Source organism: Microplitis demolitor, chromosome 4 (genome assembly GCF_026212275.2).
Source record: "Microplitis demolitor isolate Queensland-Clemson2020A chromosome 4, iyMicDemo2.1a, whole genome shotgun sequence".
Lineage (NCBI taxonomy): Eukaryota > Metazoa > Arthropoda > Insecta > Hymenoptera > Braconidae > Microplitis > Microplitis demolitor.
Window position 1 is genome coordinate 24,034,459 of NC_068548.1, and position 26,086 is coordinate 24,060,544.

A 26,086-nucleotide genomic window follows, 5' to 3' on the forward strand; every position below is an offset into this window, starting at 1 on the left:
CTGAAAATGCCGCAGCGGTCGCCGTTTGCGATCCAGGAGCTGCTGGGCCTCAATGGAACAGGAAGTGGAAGTGGACAAGAGCGAGGATCGCCACATCAACAGGGCTCACCACCCGCAGGAGTATCCGCGGTCTCCTACGCACCATCAGCGCCACACCACAAAATATGGGACTACATGCCCAGCCTGACCAATCATTTGGGCAACTTGGGAAACCTGGGGAATCTCGGCAACCTGACTGCCTCGAGGATGGCCTACCTGAATGCTCAAGCAGCAGTTGCGGCAGCTTTTTTGCCACCTCCACACCCTCATCCGGCCCATCACGTTGCCCATCACCAGGTACACCAACCAGGACAACTTCCAGGATCACCGGGTATGAACGTGCATCCCGCAGCAGCGCATGCCCAGCACGTTCTTCCAGGCACCGGTGTCTCTGGTAATCACCAGCACAGTCCCAATCATCAGCAAACGCCACCACACGGTAAGATTCAGTATTCTCTTTTATATTTATTGATAATTTTAAAAGTAAAATCTTGTAACACTTTGTTCCCACTATTCCTGATCCTTCTGATCCTTTTTTGATCCTCCTGTTCCCCTATATTGGGTAATAGAGTCATTATGTTTTGGTGAATAGGAGATGATTCAAATTATCTTGATTGTCGGTAACGAGGATTAATGGAAGAGCAATGAAGGATAAGGGTAGCAGACACTATAGAGTAACTCATCCTTGTTCGTCTTCCGTTTCTTGCTCGTTGCTCTGATGTTCAAGTGAATTAATAGCCGTATCGTGTAGTCTAGTAGGTGTGAAACGAGCACTTAGCTGTTGCTGATGTACTGGCTTCTGCTATCGCCAACAGCAGCACACTCAGAGCCACTTAAGATCATATTACCGAAACCGAAAATCGATACACATATATCCCATTGCCTTTTTCCAATAGATTCACCATCAACGGTGTCATGTTTATCATTTAAAAACAATAATAACAATATATACTTTATCAGATAATAAAGTAGAGTAAATTGTATGAGTAGTGAAGAATATTATTCTCTAGACTAAATATGTACTGGGATGGTATTGATTAATAACGTTGCTAAATACCGTTTCCAATTTTCGAGTCTACTGAATAGCTCGTTCAAACAGACTTACTGTCGCGTAACTAAATTAACGACTTTTCCCGAGAACAAGATAATGACTGCTAAAGAATATATAGAAGTAGATATCGATTGAAAGTATTTGATTAAATGATAATTAGAGATGAATATTGTCAAGTGCATGAGATAAAATATAATATGAGTTAGAACAAAAGAAAGCAAAGAAATATAATTAATTGTAATATAGTTTGTTTTCAGTCGTCGTCTTCTCCTCCTCGAGGGAATTGGATATTTTTGTAAGAATAATCGACGGCGTTATGAATAATTAGTGGTATAATGAGTTGAGTGTTGGGCAGAGCTGGCAATGTCTCACCAAAACACAAAGCATGAGAACAAAACATTAAAATGGCCGCGTTAAAGCCCACTGTTCTCAACCCGTTTCCCTTTTCGAAAGAGACTTAATTCCATTAATCTTAGGGCGAACGAGTCAATTTGCGCACAGACTCGTCTCATCTCCTATTCGATATAAAAGAGGGCAAACTCTATCTGTACCATTTGTATATCTATATATCTATATATTTTTCCTTGGAGTCTTGCTTTTCAATTCCGAGATCAATTTTAATATCAACAATGTAAAGTTATAACAATATTCCTTTCACAGCAGCTTTCCTTCAATAGATCTTTGCTGATTAATAACTTATTAATTAATTTAAATATTTAAATTAATTAAATTAAACAAATTTTCGAAGAAATAACAAGATTTTGAAAGTAAAATACGTGTGTCTCATTCCGGTAGAGTTTTGAGAACGATTTTCGGGTGTCGGGTTACAGAGTAGACCCAGGACAATGCTTTTGCCCGAGCATTCAAACGTCACTCCTCGGCATGGCACCTCCTCGGTTTATAAAAATACACACGCTAACGCATTTACCTCATTTACCTTTACTTACGCACCTCGTTCTGTGCAATGATCGTTTTGTCTTAAACAAAATCAGTGTGCATGTTAACCGAAGTTGAGTCCACTCACACCAGGACAGGGCTATTTTTTAAACCGTCTCACCAACACATACCCTCGTTCACAAGTTCTAGGTATTTATCGGTGACCTTGGCACCTATACAGCCTCAATATAAATAGAAAAAAATATAAAAAAAAAAAAAAAAAAAAAAACCAACACCTATACAGATAAGGCGAGACAGTTGTCTCTCCTCTCCATTGTCAAGATCTTCCTCATCTGGATTATGAATACGCGTTATCAAAAAAATTGGAGATTGCTTATTAGCAGAGTGTGTTGTAATGTATGTTGAGGAATGACTGGGACGTCTCTTGGTGTATACGTTTGAAGTTGGCAATCAACCTGATTGCCTATCAACACCCATACAATAAATGTGTGTGACACTTTTCTCTATTCACACTTTCTCACTCTAATTTTGATTCTGACTCTGACTCTGACTCTGACTCTACTCAACATCTATTGCGTACTTACGTCCCCCGTTTTGCTCATCACGACTAGTAGACTCTTACACCCTTTCCGATCTGGGTTTTCATTTTACTCGACAGTCTTGTCGATTCTTTTATTTATTTTTACCACCTCTGGATTTTTTCTCGGCGCGACGCGCTCTTCCGTATACGTGCGCGTTATTGAAGAGGGCTGTATCCAACTGTATATTGTACATATATATGGATATATATATATTACAGGGAGCAAATCTCTCTGCTCGATACTGATTAGTACTTCAAAGCTATTCCCAGCAACTTTTTAAGGATTTAAATAAACTCAACAAACCCATCAGCCCGAGTAGTCGGCTTCAATGACGCAAAATGAATTATATATCTGATCACTAATAATCCAGTCTCTGTAAAAGGATCAAGCACCCAGAGATGCGTTTTAATTTTATTTGTCGTCATTGTAAGGCTTGTCGTGTTTTCGCGTCAGCAAAAGTGCTATATACAATTCAAATTGGCATCCTCTCATTAATTCTACGAGAGACTCAAGTATCTTCAGTTAAAGAGTTTTCCAATAAATTTTCTTTTGTCAACTCTACATCAAAGCCAGAGTTTAAATATGTAGATTTTTTCATACCCATATGTACAATTATTCATTTATTAATTTGTTATTTGTTTATATATATATTTAAATTTAGTTTAAGAAATAAAATGAAATTAAACAGTTAATTAAAGGCGGAAAGCTCTGTGTAGAAGTTAATTGAGATTCTTGGGAGATTTGTTGTGTGGAATGTCTTAATTTAATCCCTTAAACGTTCTGAGACGTGCCTTAACAACTTGGAATAATTGGATAACACCTCTTTTCGCATTCGCAATTTTACTCCCACACTACGTGCTCTTTATTACCGACTATGACTTTTACTATTGATTGCTAAAACTTCCACGGCCATCACACTATCAAACTATTTTTATTTTATATATACAATAATGTCTGAACACGTGTCAAGTCGTTTGTTCATCATGATCATGAACAAAACCCTCGGTTTCAAAATTATTATTTCTCAGTTGATCGCCACCAATTTTCCCCGGTCAGAAATTATTTCTTGCCACGCTTTTCCTCCACGTCAATCACAAGACCCTCGTTATTTTCTTCTGAAGGTATATTTCCTACCACTTATATATATGATCGGATAATTCCTTTCAGATCTACTTCCCCTTGGCATTCCCTGTGTCCCATAAACTTTGTATACATTATAATATTTTCCCCAGCGATTTCTTGCGTAAAATATTTATTAATAATGTCGTGTTTTATTAAAAGGTCAATAAATAAATAAAATATTTAAGTTACAATGACATTACTTACACATATGGAAGACTATCAATCGACTTGGGCAAAATCTTGTCGTAAATTTTGCAACCCCTTTGACACGCGACTAATGCAGCCGAAGGGATTGGGGATGAGGACCGAGGGCCGAGGGCCGAGGGCGAAAATGGGTTGTCTGGTGCGCGTGGGCAAGTAGGTGCTGGAGCCCTAGGGACTTGCGGAACATTAATGAAATAACACGGGAATTAGTCTCGGACATTACCGGGAAACTATGTCCATTATCGCATCCGAGCGTATAGATATACATTATGTTGGCTGCTAGGTAACTAAATTTAAACTCTGTAGTAAAGTTACAGTACGAGCTTGGACTGAGAATAAAGTATTGGGATTTAGCAGATAGTTTCACGAATTCGCTGCCCACTAATTTATCGTGACTGACTTTGAACCCGCGTTTCTTTGAGGCGAATAATACATACAGATATATTATACATATATTTATATATTTATATATGTGTTGAGAGCTACAGCGTGTAAGTTGCTCAAATTGGTATGGATTTCCAGTCCAACACCTCGATTGTCCCTGGTGAAGAGTACTTTGTGAGCGTATACATGAATTCTCCCCTCCACCACAAGGCTATTCTGTTTGCAGTCTGTGTATACTATATACATACTATGTACTATGTACTGTATATATACTCTATACGCGTTACACCGTGTTTTTATGCAGTACAGAGAGTACAGAGTGTACAGTATGGATGTCTGTGTGTTCAGTGGAAGCGCAGGCGCAATCCTCAGCCCTCTTGAATTTATATTTCGATCTGTCTCACTCTTATCCGTGTATATGACGGCGCTCATCTTGATTGCGTATGTTGAATACATTTAATACATTTTCACCCTTTTCTGCGTGTGTGTGTGTGGGTGGTTGGATGTATATCTAAGTAGCAGTTCATTTTACGCTTTTCTCTGCAGTAAAAGTTTTTTTTACATCTTCTGTTTCCTTTGCATAAGAATATGCAGAGAAATGAAGAAAAATAAATAATAAGTGGGTACTTGAGATTTTTTTTTTTTTTTTTTATTTTATTTTTTTGACTTTAGACTAATCGATAGTCAAGAGTAAGAGTAGAGGGATTAGTTGGAAAGCTGACAAATAAATTCTATGAGAAGGTTGAAAGCCCGAGTTGTAGAGTCTTATGGTTCGGATGAGATAGAGATGGAGCTAAAAAAGACGGAAGGATAAGAAATAGTTGTAGAAATAAAAATAGGGATAGAGATAGAGGAAGAAGGAGGGATTGAGGGATGAAGGGAGAGAGGGTGTAGAAATAACCGCAAATCCGAGTATAATACTAATAGAAGGATAATAGGGTCAATAGAGCGACGGTGATCGTGCGACAATAAGATCTTGTCAAAATACTCACGGGTAATATGAGACCTGGGAAGTGGATTTCCTCAATGGGCCTCTCCCGTCTCTGTCACTTTGGCTGATGTTCTGAGTGACTGCTGTTGCTGTTGCTGCTGTTGCTGCTCTGGGCTGGGCTGGGCTGGGCTAGGCTGGGCTGAGTTATCGCGTACAAGAGTCTGAGCTCTCTTTTCCCGGCGTACTCGACAATACCTATAAGGTTTTCGAAAAATGTGAAACCACTCAGGGTAAAAGCAATGATTGAGGTTTAAGTTTCAGCCGTCTCGTTTGCTGGAGGGTAAAATTGTCAAAAAATAAAAATATAAATCTGTGACACGCGTACTATTAAAAGACGGTTCTGAAATGCACAATCGGGTTTTAAAAATGAAATTGTGGCTGTCTGATTGACAGCTTAAAGGATTATTGATCTTGTGATTTTGGTGATGGGGTTGCCAAAAATATATTTTTTAATCTCTGTGGTTATGAATTTCAGCAGAGGGTAAAATTTACAAAAAACTATAATTTAAATAATTTTTTTATACGGTCTAATACTGATTGTGCATTTGTCTAAAAAAAATATCTGTTTTTTTTTTTTCTTCTATTTTTTTATTTTTTTTTATTTCTTGGAGGTTTGTGGAACAATAATACCAGCCAAGCGCGCTAATCCTTAGCCCCAGCTAAAAATGATCACCACCGCAGCCCCCGCATTGTTTTTCGCCCTTACACACGTGTGTATATCTTTCAATGTCTGAGTAGGTTTATGTCTGTGTGCGGGGATGGGTGAGGGTAGTGGATGTACGTGTTTCTACATATTAGTTAGAAGTTGGCGTTAGAGAAAAATATAAGTGAAGAAAAAAAGGAGAGACGTGGCAACAGTGGTGAATTATTTTTACAGGGGAGAAAGTGTTATCTTTTCTTTAAGCCAAGGGAGCTTGTTAGGTGCTTTGTGTGATGATATCTACCTCGAGACAAGTTTCCACTACTCTCATTATATATACATATTTCATAGATTAATTTATATATCACACCAAATTTTCAGCTTACACGAGTCATTTTTTAATTCATTAGAGATTTTAAAAATAAATGACTTTTTAAAATATTTTTCGTCAAAAGTCAAATGCTAAAAGCCAATATTAGAGAAAATAAATATTAAAATGTAAAAAAATTAAATTGAAGATTAATAAAACTCTAAATGGATTAAAAAGTATATATATTATTTACAACCCTAAGCAATCGATATATTTTTCGGAATGAATGTCTCCGCTGTTCGTGAAAACCAAGTGAACGAGAAAAAAAGTAAAATGATAAAATAGAGCAAACGATAATACTCTCTATGTATATATACATGGAGAAAATCTGAAGCCCCGCGAAAGTTTCTTACTAGCAGGATGAATCTTTTTCAACCCCTGTTTTTCCTCCCTCGAATACCTCGACGGCTTTATTAGAAAATGGCTGTGCCGAAATGTCTTAATACAGCCAAGTCCTCAGACTCCTGCCACTAAAACTCGGCTTTTTACCCGAATCTTACGGATACTCCATCAAACGACCAGTACCCTAGTGCTTTAAAAATATTTTTAAAAGCCCAGGGATTTTCCCTTCGTCTATTTTATCCTTTACCGTATTTAATAAAACGTCTCATTGAAAACTTGAGTTTTGCATTATCGCCCGCTCAATTTCCCGACTGACACTACAATCGTTAACGTTTTTTGTGGCTTCCATTAATCTTAATTGTCTTGTTTTTAATTTTTCAGATTTCTCACAGTCCAAGAGTAATTTTTCAAATACAAACTTTGGTGAGCATTGATTTTTTATATTTTTTTACCTTTTGCTAAATATAAGACCTGATGGTTTTGGCTTCTTGCTGACTTGCAGAAATTCCAAAGCTTATTTGTCATGCAACGGGTTTTTACATCAGCTTTCTTGTGATTTTGTAATTAGAGTATCAAAGACATGATAAGCCAATTATGAAATTCCTCATTATAGATTCTGATGAAATAAAAAAAAGTTTTACTCCTAATTCTTAAATCAAAAATTATCTAAAAATTAAAACTCATCACTTTAAATTAAAATTAATTGACAAAACCGTACAATTACTAATATATTTAACAACTAACTTTAAAAATAAGTTTTACTTGAATGATGGATTTTTGAACCCAAGTCTTGACTTATCCAGCTCCATAGATTTGAACAAGTGAAAAAAAAAAAAAAAATATACATATGTATGCGCATGTACAGATAGTAGGTAGAGTGCGAAAAAATGAGAATCAGTGTCGCTTACCCGTGATGATGTCATAAATGGTAGGAAAGCTCATTTAGTATTCATACACATGCTGCCAGGGGATGACTCCGATTTTTCCACGCCATTAAGCCTCACTACTGTCATGTACTTGGACAAGACCGATGTTGCTTTAAACTAGTTAAGACAAGCTGAATGTATGTATGATTACTCACCCATAATATTAATCGGTAAAAAAAAAAAAAAAAAAACATAAAATAGTCTTAAATGAAAAATCAAATTCAATATTTATTATAACAATGAGAATTTAATATTTATCTCGTGCAATTGAAGGCTCAGAAAAATTTTCAATCAATACCTAAGCTGGCTGTCAAAACATTTCGAAAGCCGTAAATGTGATACATGAGGACAATAACTACCATGAAAATGAATAACTAAAGAAAATACGCCCAGAACATTTAGACGCTAATCGAGTAATCGGAGACTTTTTTAACGTAATTTGAAGCGTCCTGTCTACATTCCACAGGATCTCAATTCATCTGTCCACCACTCAATGAACAAATAATTTTTAAATTAACGGACCTCCTCCCCCTCTCTCAACGCAGGTATTTTTTTCCAAATGTCTTATTAAAAATTTTATTTGTATATTCGGGAATTACATAATGAAAAAAGTCTTAAGAAATTGGCTGGCTTAAAATCCGAAACGGAAATATAGAGTCGACTAATACATCATGTTTGTGCGCATGCTGACGCTCACTACTGCGTCAGTCTCCATTTTATATAATTTTTTTATTAATTAAAAAATGGATACTCGGTATTTTGTTTTGTAAAAAAATGTTTTTATATTCCGCTACTTAATTCTGAAGAGATTCCATAATAATGAATACGCTGAACAAGCTATTACATTAATTTTAAATTTAGTTTAAATAGAGTTGTCGAGTCCTTTACGCTGGATAAATGCAAGCAAAACCCATTAGAATCAAATTACATTTCACTTTTCAGAATTATACTTATTTATGTTTATATAAAAGTCTAGTGAAAATTATATTTCTTTTAATATTAATTAAAAATAATAACTGACAGTGTTACATTAAAATAGATAAAGTTAAAATAGAAAGAAAGAGAGAAAGAGCGAGGGTGAAAACAGGGTTGTGCTGGTTAAGTATTTATTCACTTTAGCATAATTAAAAAATTGGTTATACCTGCTGGCTAGCTTTCTAACCTGATCTTGATGGTCTTGGTTTTGATCTTAATCGTAGTCTACCTCGTCTATGAAATGGCCTCAGTTTCCTCAAAAACTCTTGGCTGAAAACTCAACGAAATTAGTCTTTAAGCATTTATAAAATCTCTTGAAGCTATTTTCCGTCCAAGTATTACAACAAACTCTTTTCTGTTTCGCAATGAAACTCTTGTATTCATTTTCTCTTAGAATCTGCACTTTGCTTCTATGTGCATGGCACAAAAGCTCAAAGACTGTCATTACCTCCGTCAAGTTTTAAACCTCAAGAAATTATATTATATTATATACAGCATATATATATATAGTAAGGGGAGCAAGTAAGCAAGACCTAGCTTCTACCTTCGCCTACTCCATTAAATATATTTCCAACAATATTCTTTACCACAACCTGGATATCTTTCAGTTTATTTTCGTAATTACGTTTTATGTTTACGAATTAACAGAAAGGGGAACGCTGTATAAAAATTCAGCATTCAACGAGCATTTAATTCATAAATTAAGTAACAACTCCCAAGTCATAAGAGTGAAATATCATTAATTAGCAGTTTTAATGCTCGTAATTAAAACACTACAGCTTTCAAATTTTCAAGTTTTTTAAAATTCCATAAATTCATATCAACACTGGTGTATCCAAATAACTGTATGTGTGCATAAATATAAAATTTATGACGTCACTTGGTGGCCATTTTGACTCAGCTGTCCTCGACAAAAGACTCCGACAGCGTTGTTACGCCATATATCTGGCTCCATACACTCAAATCCTTGCTCTATGAACAATGAGACTCATAAAGTATTTCTACCAATACATACATACACAATAAATATGTATATAAATGGTAAGAAATTTTAAACCCTTTCGGAGGATCCAAGGGTACGATACCGAGGCTGGGTTTCGTATGGTACCCACCCCTTGGAGAAATATTTTGACATAGATGGGCGTAACAGGGTGTTTTGTTATTTTTTTTTTTTTTTTTTTTATGGTTTTACGTTACACAAATTACTCAATTACTTTTTACATATACTAATCTCACACTTGCGCATGGTATCTAGTGTATTGACACTGTGAGTGCGAATAAATGAGTGAGTGAGTGAGTGTGAGGGTGCAACTCTTGAAGCATCTGCCAATGGGGTTGCTGAATAAATCGATAGTATTGTCGTCACTCATATATATATATACAATATATTCATTGAAAATTATTTTGATAATGCCAAGTTACTATTACCATATGAATCCAACTCATACTAAATTTATCCCGACGAATTCACATCACTCGACAATAAATGTATATATATATTATATATTATATACCAGAGGAGTCTATATGTACCTAAAGATGTCGAGCTCTTCAACAATATCTTATCAATTCAAGTTTACTCCTTTGAAAAAACTTATCCAAGCTTTATTGTCGAATTAATGACATAATTCTACACCTACTTGAACAAAAATTCTTTCAAGGGACTTTTTGAAACGAAAACAGCTGTAATAAGCATCAAATATGTCACACTTTTCTCTTGAACCGGAACTAGAGACATCAGCAGATGAAATATATGTTAGGGCCGAGGCGCCAGTCAACATGTGACTTTGTTTCACTTAAAATGCTATTGAGTTACTGAGCAAACACAAGCAGGCGTCAACACCTTCCTGAAATGCTGCACGTGTTATCAGGAGGCTCTTGGGCGCCGTGAGAGCTAGTCTCAAGTCTATTAAATAAAACACTCAGCGAAATTTGATGAGGTCTTTCGAGTAAATAATATGATACTTTCTTTTAATTTCTGAGTGAACAAAGCGATACAGTAATATATAAATATAAATGTCTATAGTGTACGTCTCTCTATTATCTGTACGAGCGATACAATTAGACACAAAGGAGGTTTAAGCGCAATTGTCGTCTGGTCATCGCAGTCGTAAAGTCGACGCTCATTGTGTCGTCAGAGACAAAGGGATGGCCAGTAGACTAGCGTGGGTGGTAGTGGTAGTGATAGTGGTAGTGGTCCATCGGATCGGGAGTTAATGGGGGTACGGGCTACGGACTGTTGTAGAAAGTGGTTGGAAACCCCCAAGTCACGTTAAACCCAGGGCCATTAAGCTTAATGACATAATGAAGTAAATGGCTGTGCATACCGGTGCCCCGGCAATAGCTTATAACCGTTGCCTTGCTGTTCACTCACTCCCTATCTACCCCATCCCTGTTTCCGTTCTCGTTCTCGTTCTCGTACCCGTACCCGTTCTCGTTCTCGTTCTCGTTCTCGTTCCCGTTCCCGTTACCGTGACACGACCCTACGTAGTAATATAACGCGCGTCCGGAATTCCTGACTTATACCCCCAGAATGTACGTTCAAAACACTCTAATGCTATCCCATATAGGCAAAACCAGCTCGGTTATTGAGTGGAAGAGTTAAACTCGCACATTCTCCACGCACGGGCTCTCATACCATTTTCATTTCATTAATTATTTTATGCTGCTCTACTAGACGAATAAAAATCCTTGAATTTATTAAAAAACATAATAAAATAATAGTAAATGGGTTATTTTTCGGAATTGTCAGATTACATTGTAAAGTGATTATGTGACGCGATCAATTGAACAAGTTTATAAAATTTTATTTGTGAAAGAAGATTCCAGCTCACGAGCCAGAGGAACAAGTAGAACAAAGTCTGGTGGATGAAATTAAATAAAAGCTTGTTTTTGAGGCAATCAACACTTTGACCATTGTTTGGCTCTGACATATGAATACCTGGGCATCATAATATTCACACCGTTCTAAGGTGTGTTCGGATTTCAATATGGCCACCAGTAGAATAGGCCAGTCATATAATATTATAATGACCTTAAAAAAAAAAAAAAAAACAATCTAAATCCATAAAAAATTTTACTATTTGGTTCGGTTGTGAAATTATATAAATTACGGTAAGCGTTGAGAAATAAGTAGGAGAGTGGCATTTAGGTTTAATTTCGGCAAAAAACATTACAGAATGAAAAAAGTCTCTGGAGAAATGAAAAATTGAATTGACCAAATAGATACGACCCCAAAACATACAGCGACAACCAGGCGTCAACGGGCTCCCAGAACGGCTGTCGGTTTTTCCTACAAGTGTTTTACATGCTTGTTGTACAATGTTGCAAATAGACTCGGGGTCCCTAATCTAGCGAAACATCCCAAGGGATGTATCCTGAGAACCCCAAACGTTTTCCTCTCTCTTTTTTTCTCTTTCTCTCTTTATCCTTCTATCCCCTTCTATACCTCTACATGCTATTACTATACACACTCGATACGCTCCATTCGTCCCGCGAATGTACCAAATAGTAACTCCGTTGACGGGTAGACGGTTTTCAATCGCTTTTTATCGCACACAAACATACATTTCGATACGAAAAATTTATCATCCATCTAATAAAATAAAACACAAAAATGTTCCACTTTAATTAATTCAAATTTATTTGTCATCAAAGGACTGTATTAAAATATTAAACGGACAAAAAAATGTTTATAATCACTGTGGAACGTACATTATATATATATATATATATATATATATATATATATATATATATATGAATATATATATCATCCCAGCACTCAGCACTCGTACAGCGAAACAAATTTCAATTACCCAATACAAAGCAGTAATTCCCTGTACGGATCTTTGGTACGCGGGCGTGGTTCGAAGCATTCGCGGCTGAAAAGATTTTCAAATTAAATTTTGGGATTAGTACCCGAGGCTTAATACGTTGCACAAGTGTACAAGTGGTGTCGCAAGATGTCCCAAGAGGGTGCTACGTAACTCTCAACAGCTTCTCTCTTGGTCGTTCACGTTCTCATCGGTAGTATCCCTCGGGGCTGGATACACACAGATACATTACCGGGAATCACTGCGCAACGTTTGTCCTGGCTTGAGGTTTTTTTTATTAAATCATCAGTACACTGATATAATTAATTTTTAAAAATCCATAATTATCAATTTGCATATTGAAAATATTAATAATAATAATAATAATAATAATAATAATAATAATAATAATAATAATAATAATAATAATAAGGATGATGATGATGATGATTGGATAATGAAAGCAGCGATGAGTAGGCATGCAGAGGGTTAAAGATGAACAGGCTGTTTGTAATGCAAGCTTTTAGCATAAAGTAGAGCTAAGCAGGATTAGAATATCAATTATCGAGGCTCGAGTGAGTCAAGACGTTGCTTGGAGCCTGTAGACTCTGAACCCAAGAACTTAAATCCTTAACAGCTACTAAAGTTTACGTGGACTCTTTCTGGCTTACGGCAGCTTCACAAGCTCGGTCTCACTCGGTCTTACTTTAAAGCATGTAAAACAAGCCAAGTTAGACGAAGGAGCGTTTGGAGGACCGCCATTGGCTATCCACGTTCCTTTATCGCTGGTTGCCTGGTAACCAAACCCACACCGAGCCCATACTCAACCAAACCATCCCCGGGCGAGCCTTCACCAGTTGTAGTAGTTCGCCCCCTATTTCAATACTCTGACTTGCACAAGTACCCTCTCCCTAAGCTATACTACTCTTACTTGTTGTCTTCTCCTATCTCGCCCTCACCCTCATCCTCACCCTCATCCTCGCCCGCCACCCACACCCCCACCTCACTCTCTGCGCCCTCTTGAGAGCTAAATCACGAATATATCTATATATCTATATATATATATGTATTTTTACATACTCGAATCGACATTTACATCGACTTAAGCTCTTGAAATTACACGTAATTCAAGTTACCATTCATTACGTCAACACATTAAACGAATTTTATTTCTTTGATGAAATATTTTTTATTATTACGGTTTTCTTTGGTTATTTCGAGAGCGAAGTGCTTGAAATATAAATATTGGGTGTTTCAAAGACGAAACAACCCTCGAGACAGGAAACTCGAGGAAGAAAGACGTTAGACGTCAACACGGCTACTAGTTTGTAAAAACAATATTCATGTCCTGTGCATGAGTTATTCTAGATGAGACAGCTAGTAGTTCCTTCTATTGCTTCTTTGCTACTACTGCTGATGCTTATTGAGTTTCGCCATATGGCTCATCTACAAATAAACTCACTATTTAGTTGGTTTAAGACGCTTTTTAATTTACACTTTTTTTATTTTTTAAAAACTAATTGTCTCTAATATGGATAATTTTAGTTTACAATAGGACTACTACCCTGACTTCTCGGATCTCACTAAAATTTTATTTAATATATCAGTCATTTTTATCTTAATTATTAAAAAACTCCCACTTAATTTACATTAAAAAAAAAAACTTTATTTGATGGTCATACACTCTCTCAAGTATTAAAAACAATAGTATTGTTGCAGCGACCAATTAGTCAATGAGTAGACTCTGTGAGGTTTTATTAATTGAAGTAGATCTTTAAATTAATAATAATTAGCTTTAATGTCTGAAATACTCGAAAACTTAACTAAAACTCCTCGAAACCGCCGTCTCACAATTAGTATTTATGTTCTCGAGACACTCACACGCTATTTAATTAACATGTTTCACCTATTTTGTGCGCCTTACAGTTATTTTTATTCATTTAATTATTTATTTATTCGTCCTTCCTTTATTTTTACAAAACATCCCGTCCCAAATATAGAGAGCTCCCTCCAATAACCACTATAATAGGTAATTTGATATCAAAATGCGCGAGGATTTGTACGTTCGAGCGTATAATTATCAATTATATCGACTATCCAGGAAATAATGAGCCTCAAAATCACCATACTCGTTACTCATTTTTTTTTCCTTTTTTATAATCTCAAAATTTAATTATCAACATAACAAAAATTGATAAAAAAAAATAATTGACCATTTAATATTTTAAATTTCAGGCGTCGGCCATCACGTTGAGTCTGGTAAAGACTTTACTGTTGACGGGTTATCAGGATTCAGTAAAAAAAAGAAGAAAAAACGTCGCCATAGGTGAGTTTCTAAAGTTAATACAGTAATTAATTTTTTTTTTATTACATAATTTAATTGATTATTTTTATATTCTTCGTGCCTTTTATTCTGTTGCCTAAGACTAAATTGATATAAAAAAACCTGAGGCGAAAAGGGACACTATAGAATCTATAAATATGTTGGGCATGCAATAGTAATTTAGAGAATTTTTTTTTTTTTTTTTATTCTAAAATATTAATCTACAATGTCTAGAAAAATGGAGTAAAAGTTGACTAGCCCGCAGTAGTCTCATCGAGATTATTTTTCTGAACTAAAAAATGAAATAAAACAAAACGGGGTAAAATGAACGACTATGAAAAAAAATATTCATCATTTGAATTCCTGTATTCTAATTTAAGGTTTTTTTGATAATTAGTCGATATATTATTACAATGTATATTAATAGATTGTTGATAAAATTTTTAAAACAAAATGAATTTTTTTTTTCTCATAACTGAATTTTATTTTGCCCCAAGCTTTCCTATTAATGAAACATATTGTAAATAAGTTTGAATTGTATGACGTGAGAATTGGATTAAAAAAAAAAAAAAAAGGAAAAAAAAATGAATACAATAAAGAAAAAAAAATAAAATGGTAAATTTTCGGACGCAGGTCAATAATAGGCGTGTAAATGTGTGGTGTGAAACGAGGCGCTGAAAATCTGTCCGCGTTTAAAACTAACAAAGCCACCTGTGAAACGCCAGTTTTAATACGGAAATGACTTGAATTTTTTTTCTATTCAACTTTATTATTTTTATTATTATAACTACTTATTATTTTTTAAAAACAACTCGTGGCCGTCAGTTGCGAGCCCCTTGACCGGTAATCATTAAAATTATCGTAATTGGACATGTCAAACTCTAATAAGCCAACGGACCGTTGTCAAAAAAATAAAAAAAAAGTAGTCGAGCAATTTGAACGTCACTTGATAGTCTTAAGGAAAGATTGTAATGGCATATAACTAGGTTCATGTGGTTGTTGCTCCAGGACGATCTTCACGTCCCAGCAGCTGGAGGAGCTGGAGGCGGCATTCAAGGAGGCTCATTACCCAGACGTTTATGCCCGCGAGATGCTCAGCCTCCGGACAGATCTTCCAGAGGACAGAATACAAGTAAGTAGCTACCAACTCTGCTCTATTTAATAACCACTATAATTTAATTTACTATTAACCCCTAAATCTAACAACGCCAGCAACAAAGACACTCAAATCAAAGAAAATATTCTCCGGGGTGATATGCTGAGTCTGCGGTTTCCGCATCGTAGCACCGGAACAAGGTTCTTTTTGCTTTTCACTTCTCCAGTTCACATTTCACTTTTTTTTTCCTTTTCTTCTTGTTCCACCCTAAAGACTAGTCTTTTCTATATATATATTTATAGTAGACTAGTCTTAATAAACCGGAAAGGATGCCAGCTTGGTCCTTGAATACTCTCTCGATCATCAACTACTAAAATTATTTAACCCCAAGGTTTTAACAAATTTTATATTCTTAACTCAGCGCATTAACAACAGTGCATTAACATATTCACTTACTCTGAGAAAAATAAAATAAAAAATGAAAAAAAAATGAGAGGTCATACATTTGTAGACACTAATGGATTTGTGTGTGTGAAAATGTGTGTGTATTTAGATATAATTGAAAGGCAGTAGTAACGGTACTCGTGGGTGCTGGCTTGAGTTTAACACCGACCGGGGTAATGCTGGCGACAGAGTATAGCGGGAGGGTACGAGAGGGTAGAAGAGGGTGGTGTAGCGTGTAAAGAGGGTTGTGTAGCTGTAGTAGCAGTAACAGCAGTAGCAGTAACAGTAGTAGTAGCAGTAGTAGTCAGGCAGCCAGGCAGGAAGGCAGGCAGGCAGGCAGGGTAAACGCGTGCAGGGGTGCGCGGTAAACGTGCCTTGTACACACTGACAAAGCGGCCATTGCAGGGTGGGTGCGGTTCCGCGGGCCAATCAGGACCTCAGCTCGCGAGCCGCGGGGCCAATCAGAGCTTGGCTTCCGTCGTCTTTTGTTTCTAAGTTCCGCAAAGGGGACACATTATAACGAGGACGAGGAAACGGTTCGCGTGGGGGATCACTGATCCCGTATGATCGTTAACGGGCATATCTTTATGGAGCCGCCATCGTCTGTCCCAGTCCTCAGTCCTGTGTCTTGTATTCTTTACTCTACTCCTTTTCCTTGTTCATTATTACCTTTTTGCCTTTCAACCCTTATTTTTTTAATCGCGTTATGTTTTTTCCATTTAAAAATACGCTTAGAAGTCACACGTAAATGGGGCGGACTGGCTCAAAACCTTCAGAAGGCGGAACACCAATCACCTAAATAAAATTATTGTTTATTTGTTTAATTAGCAGTAATTATTGTTTGTTGTCATCGGAATTAATTGACATTTTTTATGTTTACAAAGCCGAGCGATGGCCTGTCAGTCATTTGAATGATTCATCGGCAATAAATAATCATCTGGATTGCTTTGTTGGCATATAATTATTAATTCTTGTACGTATTGTATTTTCTATACATTATTGTGCCCATATACAAAATAATTAATGGTTGATATTTATAATCATACTTTATCGCTCAAATAACTCTGGCACGTGTCAATAGTATGCATCAGTTTTAATATTTGTCAGATCAGGCAATAAATTATAAATTAATAATTAAATTTCATCATCAATCCCCAAATTACAGAGTAATATTTACAGAGTAAACAATTGACACTATCAATATAAAATCCAACTAATTTAATAGCTTGAATTTTCCTAGTCTATATATTTTTCATGATATAACACGACTGACTTTAATATCTGCAGTGAGGGAATAGAAAAGGGATGGTGAAATACGTCTCCCGCCGCGAGGTAATCGAAATGTCTGCCGCAGACGCGAAGATTCGCAACAACATTATTATCCTTTTTATAGAGTAAATTTTTAGCCAACTCAAGTTTATCGTCAATTAAATGCCCGTCAACTCAACTCGCCGGTCGGCAGTAGGCAGTCGCCAGCTATGAAATTATTCAATGAAATATAATATTAATATAAAGACGTACAAATTGGTCTGCGCTACTTTAATAAATAAAATACAATATCGATAGAATGCCCGTAGGAAGAGAAAAGACGATGAAAGAGAAAGAGAAAGAGAAAGGGAAAGAGAAGGATTGTAAATGGGGGATGGGAAGATGGGGTCAGGCTTTCTCTGGCCATTATGAGGGGTTACGAAAATTATACCCTGCCCGGCCACGCGCTTTCGAGTAAGATCGATACCGAGACAAGCATCAACAGCGTACTGTCGAGCTCTGGCTTATAAACTCTGACAAATTACACCACGAATCACCACTGGATTATTATTTGATTAGTACGTTGGACTAACACTCGTCCGTACTCCGTTGACGCGTTAACCCGATATGTGAAAAATATTATCCAATTATCAACTCAAACACACTCCACATCCATCAAATTATAATTACTAAATATTTTTTTTAATACGATAACAAATATATATATTTTCCCATACTTTTCCTGCTACTCATCACAATAATTATAATGATAATAATGATAATAATGATCGTCGCCGTGCTACACGTCGGGTCGTTATTGACTCGAGTGGCTTTTGGCTTACGAGGCACAAAAAAGGTGGATAGCTTTTATAGTCAGTGGTAATCTTCATCACGGTACATTATAACACCCTATTAGCAAAGAATTTCGACAGCAGACACGTCTTACATCAATCCTTGAGAAAATAACACGGGAAATAAAATAAAATTGAGTGTCGAGTGTTGAGTGTTGGGTGAACTGGCAAGTGGCAACTGGCAAGTCATCTACGCGGAGCCAAAGGGGCTCTGGGTGATGCTGATGTTCGCTTGCTATCTTCAGGTTTAAGATATACCCAACAATGCTGCTCTCTACTGCACATCAGGTTTGGGTTTAAGTACCAAAGAAAAAGGAAAAGAACCAGAAGAAGAGGAGGAACAAGAAGATTCTCCTTTTCTCGGATCCCAACACAATAATACACGATGAGGACCATTGTTGGCGGCCGAACGTCTGAGCATAAACGCGTGGCGCTATTGACCACTCGTTAAAATAACGCCGAGCAGGTATACCGGACATTGACAGCTCCATTGACATTTTTATCCTCAATATCAATACTCGTGTCAATATATTTTTTTTATATTTTATATTTATTTATTATTGACAGTTTTTACCGTCAGATTAGATTAATAATATAATAATTTAAACTAAAACGCTGTAAGTTTGTAATGAAAATATATTGTTGGAAGCTATTCGGAGTTGGGGAAGGTCGTTATAAAACTATTTATCAGAATCCTAAGAAAAGTTGCTCTTTTTCCCCCGAGCCAACTCGGGGACTAGAATATAAAATGACGCGTTATTTTCCTCGGCCATAACTTTTGCGATACTTGGCCATTGGAGTTGGCTCCTCTGGTATCCTCACAAAGCGTTGGATTGGTCGATAGCAAAACTGAGCTAAAGCTGAAGCTGGAACTGGAGCTAGTAAAGAGCAAATAAAGACGTGGGGTGGAAACGTCTGCAAGACCAGTCGAGAGTGTAATCTTTAAAGAAACCAACCTTATATAACGAGGATCTAGTGGTATAGCACTCGATTACGTGTTCCAAGTTCCAAGAGCTAGACCCGCTGCCAACAACTATCGTTTAGCTTCGGGTCCTTCCGGCGACCAAACGTGGAGTTAAGAAAAGGTAATGGTGTGGAAACGGCTCAAATGACCCGCGAATTCAACCGAGAAATTCTACTCTATACTCTCATCCACTCTCCATAATCCACAATAACCCACTCTCTCATCCTTTTATACCTTTATACAAATATATAAAGTCCACTCTATTCCATTCATTCATATATATATATATATAGAAGCAAAACTATGAGACAGCATTATGTTTTTGTTGGTTTTCTCACAATTAGGTCGCTTAGGATTAAAATAACAATTGGGATTTCGGATGTAAGGTAAACAAATTTGGTCTGACTGACTTTGACTTTAACCGCTTGAAGAACGGAGAATTGGGCAAATGGAAAAATGAACAAGTACATAATTAGCTATAGCTATATATAGCTGTCCAACTAAAAATAAATATTTTCATGTTAAAAAATCTAGTCCTCGGTGCTCAGCAGTGTATTAAATATATATTTAATGTAACTGTATTGAGAATAAAAAGAAAAAGAAAGAGAAAAAAAAATGAAAGAAAGAGGCGGATCTTCAGACGATTCGATCACCAGCGAGTGTCGAATGCGTATCGCTCGTTAATTTTAATGATGATCGTATTTTCATCGGACAATAATTCGAGTGGCAAATTATCCATCATGTTCTCTATTATGTGAATTGAATAGAGTAATCGAGATATGAAACAAAATGATGTAAAAAAGTATATTAAAATAGGCGCGAGTTATTGAGCGACGTGATAATTATTACACAATTATTTTTTATATTTGTTTATTTAAATATTTTTTCACAAGTAATGTATTATTATTATTATTATTATTATTATTATTATTATTATTATTATTATTATTATTATCACTATGATTTATATATAATATATATTTGTTGGACTGAGAGTTTTGAAGCCGTTTATCTTAATGGATAAAAAGCGGTGGCGGGTTATGATGTAACGTAGAGAAATACAGCATAAAGCTACAATACATTAAATACTGCTCGAGGGTTTGTGGCTGTCCTGAATAAAGTGAGTAGACGATATGAACAAGATGGAAAAGGCATCACAGACGATGCTGCTGTACTGTAAATCTACACTCTAAATTTGTGATACGCAGCGGTGTCGCGTCTAAATCTCAACGACCCTTTGGTTGGATTTTTAATGTCCACAAAAAGACTGTGGGATGCTTTTTCAAATTACTAAAAAGAGTTGCACATCGGCAAAGAAAAATTATCCTCTTGTCCATTTTCCCACTAAAAGCCATAACACACTTTTTTTATAGTCGAAATTATTAAAGTTTCACTGTAAATAGATTTATTATTTAAAATGTCAAGTGCTGGATAAAACTGAAGAATTTAGGCTTAGTCGTTTTAGCATTGGGATTTATCGAGGGAATCAAATTAAAATGGAATTATCGCATTAAGAGACGAGTCATCCTCATGGCAAGCTGATTGTCCTAGGGGCGTTACAAGGGTGATCCACAACTAAAATCTACTAGACTTTATCTCTGTATTTGTATTTGTATTTTTTGTGCATACACATATTATCGACCCTAAAATATATAGATATATACATATATACATCTCACCTCTACCCCGGTTTAACTAAACTGGAACGAGACAAAGTCGTGGTTGTTTGGCTCATGAATTTTCCGACGCTCGTCGAAATGATCGAATGATCTGCACACCAGCCGACCAGCAAGTCGGTAGTTTGTAGTCTGGTAGTCTGGTAGTCTGATGTCTGATGCCTGATGTATGCGAGAACGAGTGTATTGGGGGCCCTGGGTTATGCTCCTTGACTCCCTCGTAGGGTGAAATCATTCGACCCTTCGCACATTTATTATTTATATTAATAGGCACCCCATCATACTGTCATGTCTTCTCGACTTTACTTACCACACTGCTAGCACTAGTCTATAGACTATATACTGTCTACTAAGCACATCAGCCTTGTCTCTGCAGCTGCATTACCTCATCATCATAGTCTGCATAACAATTCAATAATAACAATGATAATAATGAATTATGTTACCCCAAATACTCTAATGAGCAACCAATCGTTCATTAACTCTGTGAATTTAAATAAAATAGATAACGCGTATTATACGGAACAAAATTGTAGGAGAGTGAACTAACAAAGTTGGTAAAAAAATTTAACGCAAAAGCGATGCAAACAAAGCGATCAATTCCGGGTGGTCGAGTCTACTCCCTATTGAAAAATTGACCGCTTTCACATCTAGCAAATAAATAAGGTTCCTCGGTCCATTGAACTCTATGTACAAGTCCATAATATGTATTTAGATATTTATATATATATATATATATATATATCTATATATGTAGTAGAAACAAGTATATGGCCGTGACGACACAGCAATTTGGGCGTTGACGCGATAATCGCGATTGTAAATTCTAATAAACTCGCGGAGCGAACAGACCACGAGACGAGTTACTGGATGAGCAACGCGGTCGTTGATGCTGACGTCGTTAGATATAAATCTCTGCTAACCGCATTACTGTTAGTCCAGCTTCTGAACCACGCCCAGCTCAGCTCTCATCGAAATTTCATTTTAACCAACACCATAAATTTACTATAATTCAATTTAAAGTATTTTCATTTTACGGGATGTGGTTTCTGGTTAATATTTAATATTACTCAGCTTGTTAAATTAAAAAATAATAATAATAATAATAATAAATATGGTTATAAGCACAAGTGTGGACGTGAACGTGGACGTGGACGTTTTATCAAAGTATCGGCCCTTAGGGAGAAGCAAGTGTCCCGCGTAATGATGTTGAGTCGCGTGCCGCATCACAGCTGGATACCAGAAAAATATCAGCTCATCTCCAGCATTTACTGCTCAAGGGGATCATTGGACGATGAGAAAAGAGTGAAAAAGTTTCGGTGCATTATGTGGTAAATAAGTCCAAGCTCAAACTCGTTACTTTCGACGAATTAATTGGCTTACGCTCCCCGGAGAGAAACTAAGTAGACGGATTGCTCTAACAATTGCCAATGAAAGCTTGCTAATGCAATGACTCACAACTACCCGCTCGTTAAATAATTTTCAGTAAAATTTTTAAATTTTTAAATTTTTAAATTTAATCTGAATGTATACTTTTGGGTGGCGTCTTCAGAGTCATGCGATCCTTTACGCTGATGACTGAAATCCGATAGCTCCCAAGATTCCCAATCAACCCACTCTCCAGAATTATGTCCGTAACGAGCATTCAATACTCTTGATATGTCTGTTTAGAGATAAATAATGACAAGCGACACTCGAGGCTAAATTTAAACTACAATCTCATTTATGCGTCAGACAACTGAAAATTAGCAAATTCAATATTGATAAATTATAAATATTATTTTTAGTCTCTCCACGATATGCTTTCTCTTGTTTGGGTCCAATTGTCAGCAGATGAGTTGGCTCTGATCGATGATACGCAAGTTACTGCGCATGCTACTCGATACTGAAAACTCTTACAAAAGCGTCCTTTAATATACTGGATAAATTTATATCATGATATATTTAAAACAAACAAACAAACAAAAACAACAGATCCAAGTTGTCAGACAAGTTGGATTGGATTTTAAAATTATTATTAACAAATAATTGATTGTTTTTTAACGCTTCTTGTCGCAATTACAAGGTGTCACTGAACAAAATTAAAGCGTGTAATGGAAAAGTGGACGTAGACTGAAAACTGCGTGTATTGGTACATTGTAATACAAAAAAGTAATCACAGGATCCTTTAGCGGAATCGAGGCACAAGATAATTTCTGGGTGGCAGGACAAATTGACAGGACAACGCGCGTTTCCCATTCACTAAAATTACGTTTCAATTCTGCCAGTGACTTTAGCATTGTTGCTACAAATTGGTACACGCCCTGGCTCCAGGCTATTCGCGTTCTCGCCCTCTCTCACTTAACCCGCCACCCTTTCAAATCTACATATATACATTTCTATTTAAATACTATTACCAAATAGTCACGTACTTCTAAAAATAATGTTTTTTGTTATACCAGAGTCTAATTTGATGGGAATCTGCCTAATAAATAGACACCAGCATGATTATAATAAAATAATTTTTGAGACACGTGGACTCTGCGGGTGGTCGCTAACGAGGAAACTGCCAACTCTGTAGAGTTTAGATATATATATATATATATATTACTCTAGACTAAAATGAAATAACAAAATATGATTATTTAAATAATGAATTTTTGTTTATTGTTGTTGCAGGTATGGTTTCAGAATCGACGAGCAAAATGGCGCAAGACAGAAAAATGTTGGGGTAGAAGTACCATAATGGCGGAGTATGGACTCTACGGAGCAATGGTGCGGCACTCATTACCTTTACCGGAGACTATATTGAAGAGCGCGAAAGAAAATGAATCTGTGGCGCCTTGGCTACTGGGTAAGTTACTAATTAAAAAGAATTTATGTCATTAATAATCATTGATAATTGATAATTGATAATAATTAATAATTATTATTAATAAATCAAATAAGCAAGTCAGACGAGGTAGCGTGCGCATAAAACGAACAGAAAGAAATAATAAGTAACGTAAGGGGGCGTTTATGATAAAACGAACATATCGATATTTTTTTTTCTGTCCGTCTCTATCAGCACAATCGTCTAAGACAAGCGGCTTTAGTCAAGATTTCGAAACTAATCAAGAACTGATTGACTGTGGCCCCGTAGGGATGCACCGGAAGTCGATTGAGGCTGCGGAGCACCTCAAGTCCGGAGGCGAGGATAGCGGAAACGATCACGCTGGCAGTAGCAGCAGTCCAAGTCACAATCACCACCAGGGCGGCCCAACCAGTTCCGAGAGTGGTCAAGAGAGCCAGGACGGCATGGGAGGACCATCAACTGGTAATTATTTATATAACATTTATTATTTAAATACTTTTTTCTATAAAAATAAAATTTGCTATAAAAATAAAATTATGTAACAGGTGCCGTTCAGGATACTGAGCAATTGAGGAATGAAAGTATTGCATGTTTACGAGCGAAAGCACAGCAGCACCAGCTACAACTGAGTCTACAACCTGCCGCGGGAAGCAGCGGTGGGTCTACAACACCCGGAAGTACGTCATATCCGACAGGACCACCGCCGACCAACACACTCCACGCCTCTGTTTAATTTGTGAATAATCTCAATTAATCAATTTCCACGATCCCAATCACTCGTCATCCACTACCTTTTCCCTTCCCTTCCCTTCCCTTCCTTTCCCTTCCTTTCCCAATCCAATTCAACTCAACTCTCGGCTCTCGACTCTCTCAGTGTAATCCCATTCCGAGCGGTTATTTGGATTACCTGAACTCTACGTCAACCTTATTCGCTCCATTTCCGTTAATAATATCATCATCAGCAGCAGCAGCAGCAGCAGCAGCAGCAGCAACAGCAGCAACAGCGAGTACTCAACTGATCGAAACCGCTTATCCAGCTCTCAACCCACCTTAAAATTTACACCAGAATGTAAGAGCATCTGGCCATCAGAGCAGCATCAACCTATCAGTAGAACGGAATATCCAGCAAATTAATTTCCTTGAGCTACTTACTTATCATCCACAAGTTACCTCAATTTATGATACACGTATTTAAAGTCAGGATTATTATTATATCTGCTAATTTATTACAAACTTCATTACTCAATTAAATCATTATAATTATCATTATAAATACTTACATACATGCATACAGACCTACTTAAATTTATAAAAATAATAATATTTTTTGTTGTACAATATTTATCTCGTCTAATCAACGATTAATATAAGTTACACTATTACGATACGTTTACTGTCGGCAACGAAAATATAAATCCAGGGCCTAATTATCCGGGCTACACGGTTCGTTAATTTTTAAATTTTAAATAAAAGTCAACGAAATTATCTGTTTTTAAATTCAGCATCTGAATCAGCGGCAACAAAAAAATCAGTACCTATTAAAACATCGAACTTTATCGCTACTGATTTAATTAAAATCAATAATAACTAAAATTATATTAAAGTTACATTTAAATTAAATTTAATAAAAATAAAACAAGTAAAGTAAAACAAGTGTGAGTGAGACGTGCTAAAAAACCCGAGTTAAGATAACTGTTGTCAAATGTGCAATATTTATATAATTGATATATAATATATAAGTTAGAAATAAGTAAAGGCATAATTTAGAATTGACCGGTGATAATTTTCGCTGATGAGTACTTAAAAGCGCCCGGTTCTCTGTACATAAAAATATAAATAAATAAATATATAAATAAATAAATAAATGAATAAAAATATATAAATATATAGTCTGCGAAAAATAAACAATTTCTGCTTGACGCAAATAATTTTTTGTCAAGTATCGATCTCGACTGCGTTTCCGACTAAAATTGTCAATGAATTTTTTTTTTATTTTTTATATGTTACTATTTATTTATAAATGAAAGTCCATGTAAATTAGAGGATTAATAATTAAACAAAAAGAAGAAAACAACTGATTGAGATTGAATGACGTTTGGCAATTAATGGTCACAGAAATTGTATCGTTTTACGCAACCAGCTCTACTAGACTATATATATGTATATCTATATATAATATAATGTAATGCACTACAATTAAATAATTAATTAATTATTGGAAAATAAAAATGTTATTGCAAATAAAATAAAGATAAAAAAATACATAAGGGACTTTTTGGTAAGCTCGGTAATTTTTACTGAGCGTCCCGTCGCA

The 26,086-nt window shown here is 36.0% G+C and overlaps 1 protein-coding gene across 1 annotated transcript; it reads left to right on the top strand.

Annotated features, from left to right (window-relative positions):
* LOC103578764 (visual system homeobox 2-like) lies at positions 1-25,014 on the top strand. The gene is made up of 7 exons (XM_053738376.1): positions 1-478; positions 7,003-7,044; positions 14,573-14,662; positions 15,662-15,792; positions 23,598-23,772; positions 23,986-24,234; positions 24,318-25,014. Exons 1-7 carry the CDS (start codon positions 7-9, stop codon positions 24,503-24,505), a joined length of 1,347 nt encoding a protein of 448 aa, XP_053594351.1. The 5' UTR covers positions 1-6; the 3' UTR covers positions 24,506-25,014.
* The last annotated feature ends 1,072 nt before the right edge of the window (positions 25,015-26,086 follow it).

Excerpts from the sequence above, each read along its gene's own strand:
- LOC103578764 (XM_053738376.1), top strand. The coding sequence starts at position 7 with ATGCCGCAGCGGTCGCCGTTTGCGATCCAGGAGCTGCTGGGCCTCAAT. Across the intron at positions 7,045-14,572 it reads TTTTTCAAATACAAACTTTG|GCGTCGGCCATCACGTTGAG; the intron begins GTGAGCATTGAT and ends TTTAAATTTCAG. Across the intron at positions 24,235-24,317 it reads CATGGGAGGACCATCAACTG|GTGCCGTTCAGGATACTGAG; the intron begins GTAATTATTTAT and ends ATTATGTAACAG.